This window comes from Lygodium microphyllum, chromosome 22 (genome assembly GCF_053477565.2).
Source record: "Lygodium microphyllum isolate KBCC chromosome 22, Lygodium_microphyllum_v1.1.10, whole genome shotgun sequence".
Lineage (NCBI taxonomy): Eukaryota > Viridiplantae > Streptophyta > Polypodiopsida > Schizaeales > Lygodiaceae > Lygodium > Lygodium microphyllum.
This window is the reverse complement of record NC_141156.1, coordinates 63,542,634-63,548,633: the sequence shown is the minus strand read 5'-3', so window position 1 is coordinate 63,548,633 and position 6,000 is coordinate 63,542,634. Positions and strand designations below refer to the sequence as shown.

At 39.6% G+C, this 6,000-nt stretch overlaps 1 protein-coding gene across 3 annotated transcripts in view; it reads right to left on the bottom strand.

The window, feature by feature from the left end:
- Nucleotides 1-678: 678 nt before the first annotated feature.
- LOC148017227 (uncharacterized) overlaps nucleotides 679-6,000 on the bottom strand; it is a 35,914-nt gene continuing 30,592 nt past the window's right edge. Inside the window, exons 5-7 of one of the 3 annotated variants that reach the window (XM_087663122.1) lie at nucleotides 1,342-1,453; nucleotides 1,162-1,253; nucleotides 679-1,040 (exon numbers count right to left, since the gene is read on the bottom strand). In XM_087663122.1, coding sequence (XP_087519248.1) covers nucleotides 993-1,040; nucleotides 1,162-1,253; nucleotides 1,342-1,453 — 252 coding nt within the window. In that variant the 3' untranslated portion in view covers nucleotides 679-992. Of the gene's footprint in view, nucleotides 1,044-1,161; nucleotides 1,254-1,341; nucleotides 1,454-6,000 lie in introns of all 3 variants that reach the window. The other 2 variants (XM_087663123.1, XM_087663121.1) reach the window with 2 other exon arrangements.

The following is a 6,000-nucleotide window of genomic DNA, read 5'->3' as shown; positions in this document are numbered from 1 at the left end:
ACTTTAAGGGTTTTTACTCTTACATCTCTTGGGAAGCAAGAGTTAAAACTATCTTGCAAGGTGTCAGAGAGGATCTTGGATGGGAGCAAATTTTGCATAAGCAAGTCGGTTTTGGAATCTGAGTAGCATCATGTCTGAGTTTTTGTGATCAGCAAAGTTCTTTATCAATACAATCATATCATTCTGCATTTAAAGTTCTTCCAAATATAGCAATCTACATCATCGTGCCAACCAACATTTTCTTCCTGATTTGTGCGGTTGATCATATAAAAAGGAAAACTAGAATATTAGGTCACCACATCTCTAAACGTAGAAAACTAGGGCATCACATTCCCACCTTTGCTCAAGCACCTGTATAAATTCTCTGCTCAAACTGTTCTGCTATTGGTGGCATCAAAACAGTGAGGCAATTGTGATGAATTACCATTGATCACTGGAATGACCTTAGATGCTGACTAAATAAGAAAAAAAAAAAAGATCAGCACAATACACATGCATTGATTCAGAAACCCCATGTTGCCTTAAGAACTGGTATCATCCCCTCTATCAAAGCCTTCATTACCACCTGCAAGTGCACATTCAGATTGCTCGATTGCGAACCCTTTATGCCGGCTCTCTCCAAAGATGCCCAGTGTAGTACTATTGATTTGAAAGACGCAGCATGGCCCTTTGAAGAGGAGAAAGTTTATTTATATAACAATTAAACTGATGGTAAAAGATGCTCAGGAACGTGGAAGCTGCAACTCATATACAAAGAATGAAAGAACTTTCCAGCTAATATTGTGGTGTCTGGTTACATTTGAGCTTTTGATTTGAATTTTGGCAATAATGCCTTGCTTTTCAGCAGAACTGAGGATACGTGGGGAAGGCTATGATCATACACAAGGCCTTCACAAATGTGCAATGAGTGTAAATAATACAACTCATGCTGGAACACCATCGAAAAGACCATCAATTCCACATGTTCCAACATCTTGTGACAAGCTGACTTCTCATTGCAGATACTCGTAAAAATTCTTCATAGAAAGTGGGGGCAGCCCCTTCTGTTTCAAAATATAAAGATCTCTTACAAGCAGACCATGGTTTAAAAAAGGCCCATCACAATAACACAGATTTCAACAGAAGAAAATTAAAAGTACACATTTTCTGGAATTACAAAACCTTAGTACGCTCGTGATTCAAATAGCTCTGCACAACAGCCAGTTGCTGAGAAAGTTTCTCCAATGCTGTTTTATTCGGAAGCTTATGATGCTCTGACAAAAGAGAAACTAAAAAAATCAACACATCTATGTACAGCAATACAAAGGATGTCCATATCACTTTCAAGTCCTAAATCATCACCTAAGACCACCCGATTCAAACCGTCTGCAACATTCTGTCGATGCTCCATGCTGAGTAGTTCAAAAACAGGAGATTTTTCTGGCTCCTCATATGCTAATAAGGTCACAAAATCCTGCCATATAGTTTCAATATATTGTTGGCTACAAACAAAACACAATTCAAAAGTTAACTATCAAGGTGCTCTTAACATCATATGAAAGGTACTTGCATGAAACTACACTAACACACAGACCCATTCATCACAGAGATGATCAGAGAGTGCAGAGAGGGTGATGCAAAGAAATCTCACAGAAAGAGTGTGTACAAAGAGAAGATACAAATGCAGCCAAATCGTGGCTGCCAGGAGAAAAATGGGAGGAATAGAACATGTACATAATCCCTGTCCCAACAGCAATAAATGTTGTGGCATCCACTTGACGACTCAAAATCTGCTGATGCCTTCAGCCTAGGGCTGCCACCCAACTACCTAAGATCTCGTGCAGCTGTGAACTACTACTAACGTGCAAGCACTTGCCGGTAATGGCTGAAACTCAGCTCATGATGGCCATTCCAGCTCCTCACGATGTGTTTCCAGCAAGAATGAACAATTCAATATAGTTTCAATATATTGTTGGCTACAAACAAAACACAATTCAAAAGTAACTATCAAGGTGCTCTTAACATCACCATATGAAAGATACTTGCATGAAACTACACTAACACACAGACCCACATCACAGAGATGATCAGAGAGTGCAGAGAGGGTGAGGCAAAGAAATCTCACAGAAAGAGTGTGTACAAAGAGAAGATACAAATGCAGCCAAATCGTGGCTGCCAGGAGAAAAATGGAAGGAGGAATAGAACATCTACATAATCCCTGTCCCAACAGCAATAAATGTTGTGGCATCCACCTGACGACTCAAAATCTGCTGATGCCTTCAGCCTAGGGCTGTCGCCCAACTACCTAAGATCTCGTGCAGCTGTGGACTACTACTAACATGCAAGCACTTGCTGGTAATGGCTGAAACTCAGCTCATGATGGCCGTTCCAGCTCCTCACAATGTGTTTCCAGCAAGAATGAACAATTCTCTCTCTCTCTCTCTCTCTCTCTCTCTCTCTCTCTCTCTCTCTCTCTCTCTCTCTCTCTCTGTGCCTTCATTTTTGCTCTCCCAACCTTCCATGTTTTTCCCAAACTCACTTTGGAAAATTTAATAAGTAGCAGCCTTTCCAAATGAATTTCCAGCATTATCCACATTATTATATTAATTTTCAATCTAAAATTACTGAAAATTGATATAGAAATTATCTCAATGCCCAAAAAAATAGTCTCACCAGCTCGTAATTAAATTGGCTAGGCCACTTCATCTCCCAAGTGTCCCTGTGCCATTATTGGCCATTAGATCAACATTAAGTACCATTAAACGTCACATCTCTAGTGTCACCAATGAACACTTATGACCAAATAAATGACTTAGGCCAATAACCAGCGCTAGATATCACCTAGTATTTGTGCCACATAACTAACTACAACTTTTGCCTTTGACATGTGCTGATTCCCTCAGGTCTCAAGCTCATTAATTTGCACTAACCTCAATTGCACCTCACATGTGCAACATTTACTTACACATGCGATTAAAAATTCATCTACATGTTAAGTAAGGCTTGCAAAAATACATGTCCTCATGACATTCTCCGTATCAAGCTCAAACAATTTACGAAAATTTTCAATGTAATCATCGATTACGAAATGGTTCCAAATAATGGATTGAAAATTTGGCCATATTTCTAGCTTTGGAAGTAGCCCCTATCAGAAGTGGATGCAGCTATGGAAGCGTAGAAGACTCATATAATAAACTACACAACACAAGAAAAAAGAGAAAATAGAAAAACAATGAAAAGGGAGAACTCAAAGATATACTCAAGAAATGGAATCCATATACCAAACACAACAATCACATACAATAGTGAGTCACTAGCCACATGAGCACTAGCACCGGCTCCCTCTCTCCAACACAACCTACACTAGGAATCTACAAGTGATGAATGATCTGACTGAAGAGGAGAGAGTTGTACAAATAGCACAAAAACATATCATAAAGATGATCAAGTCAGCCTAAAACCAACCTTCCTTTTTGGAAAGGGTGGTAATTCCCAAATCAAGCACTTAATCACAACAATCAACAAATAAACATAATTGAAATGCATAATTTACCTTAATAATCTTGAACAGTAGACACCCTGTTGGCCCCAAAACTGAAGTCCCTTTTATTATTTCTTTAACTTCAATAGCCAATGGATATATTACAAGCCGAGATTCCACGATCTCCTTGGCTGATCCAAAAGCCCCTAAACTCTAATTTCTGCAAAAATTTAGGGTTAACAGCAAAAATCCTTTGCTATAAACCAAATTTGGTTGAGATTTGCTCGAAACGGCTGAGAAATGTCGAGATCTCTTGAGAATGCATTGGAGAAGATGAGAGAAAGCCAAGATGAGAGAGAAATCTGATTTTTTTCACAAGAAAACCCTAAAATCTGCCTATTGCCTACTCCAACATGCATTTAATGCACTCACCTACTACTAAGCACCTCCAAAATGCTGTCATCTGATCAACAATGTTATTACCAACCCCTAGAAGGTATGTCCATACTATCCCCTACCTGCTGAGATTCCCAAATGATTGTCTTCTACAACAAATCGATATTCTCTAATCAAAAAATGGACCAACAACCCCCCCTTCTCTCTCTCTCTCTCTCTCTCTCTCTCTCTCTCTCTCTCTCTCTCCATGTTGTAAATTGACTGAATGACTGAGTCCCCCAAAAACGTTTTCTCAATTTGCATGGGCATTTTTGCCAAATGACAGCCTTCTAAACCCATTTTTTAGTATTATCCAACCATTTAATTAATTTTCAAAATTAAATAATCATGAAAATCAATTTCAGCCCTTCTGACCCTGCCCAAAATTAAATGAGCCCATCCATAATTAAATTGGCTAGGTCATTTGCAACATGAAGTGGTCCCCAACCTCTCTTGACTCTTAGACTGGCATTAATTAATTGATTAATGCTAGTCCCTAATGTCACCACTCACACATATTGGCCAAACAACTATCCTAGGGTCAAAACTGACACAAAGTGACCACCAAAACCCGGTTGGCATAACTTATCACAACTTTTGCCTTTGACACCCCACTGCATCCTTAGGATACTTGGCATGTTACCATGAAATAACTACCATGTGCATCACGTGCTAAACAACCTTGCACATTTGATTAATATCTTAATCAAATGTTATTGGCAAGATTAGAGCAATTCAAAATTTCATGTCCCTGTGATATGGCCAATATCTAGGACCATCATAAATGCACGTCAACCAACAAATGATAGCCAAAATCACCATAATAATGACAATAAAAATACCTAAAATAGACTATAATACCTAGGCCACAAATAGACATGCCCAGACTCACTGATGAGTTGACTAAACTGCTAGCACCCTCTCTCAAATCATGGGTGATCTAATCTTATATAATGATCAATGACAATGACTCATCATAGTCTATAGGACAAAGACCACCAAAATAGAACCATGGATACCCAACCAATGGATGATCAAGCCACTACCAAGGTGCCTCAGAGTGAATATGATATCAATGTCAAACATACCAAAACCTGAAGATAGAGAAGAATCGTAGCAACTCTTTATGTCTATCAACAATGCTCGCAGTAGCATACATAATCATACAACCAAAAATACCACTAAGCATACAAGAGCATGGATTCTCCACCTTTGGCCAAGACCTGTATAAATGAGCTCCATCTTCTCACTCTCCCTCTCTGGCACTAGAGAGCCATCAAGGATAACCGCATCAAATGCAACTAGGTAGCAGGAGGGATTGTCAATCCCTTCCCTTGATTTGAAGAAGAGGACCCCTTCTTCCATGCCTTGGCCTTCGCCTTGGTAGGAAGGATCTAAGTTGGAGTCAGAGGAGAAGGGTGACTCGAAGAGCAAAATACGCATGGGCATCATCAAAATCCCATGTAAGCATAGCTTCCTCGTGGTTTTCTTGGTCCCAATCATGGAGAAGAGAATGAGGTTGAGAATGCTCAATAGCTCCAAAAACCATGTACCATAATCAATTATGCACAAACCATGCTTTCGTAACAGCACTCCACGTCAAATAGTCGAGGCCATGAAGTTTATCATCAACTGAACAACAAGGATGTACCATTTGGGGAGGATGGGAAGAAAAGATAAAGAGGAAAGAGAGATAGGTAGAACAATCAAACAAAACACGGATTGCACAAATGTCTAGTTCACATGCAATGTAAATAGAAGCCAATAAATAAGCGACTCCAAAATCTGAGAAATACTGTCAAAAGGCTGAGATCATTGTCACCCAGCTTTCACAAGCATTAAATGCACAAAACACAGAAGCTGCAGACCAAAACGCAGATAGACACGGCATTAAATGCAGTCATCAGTATTAAATAATGCAAAAAATCAGAGAACACAGACAGCTGAGATAGAATGCAGGCTGAAGGGGCAGAAAATCAGGTCATTTGCAATAGGGACAGGTCATCTGGGTTGCAGCACAGTAGGAAGCTGATCAGCAACAGATATGAGTGAGGGCAGACTGTCCACTGCGGAAAACAGCACCCGAAGCCCGAACATGGATGTTT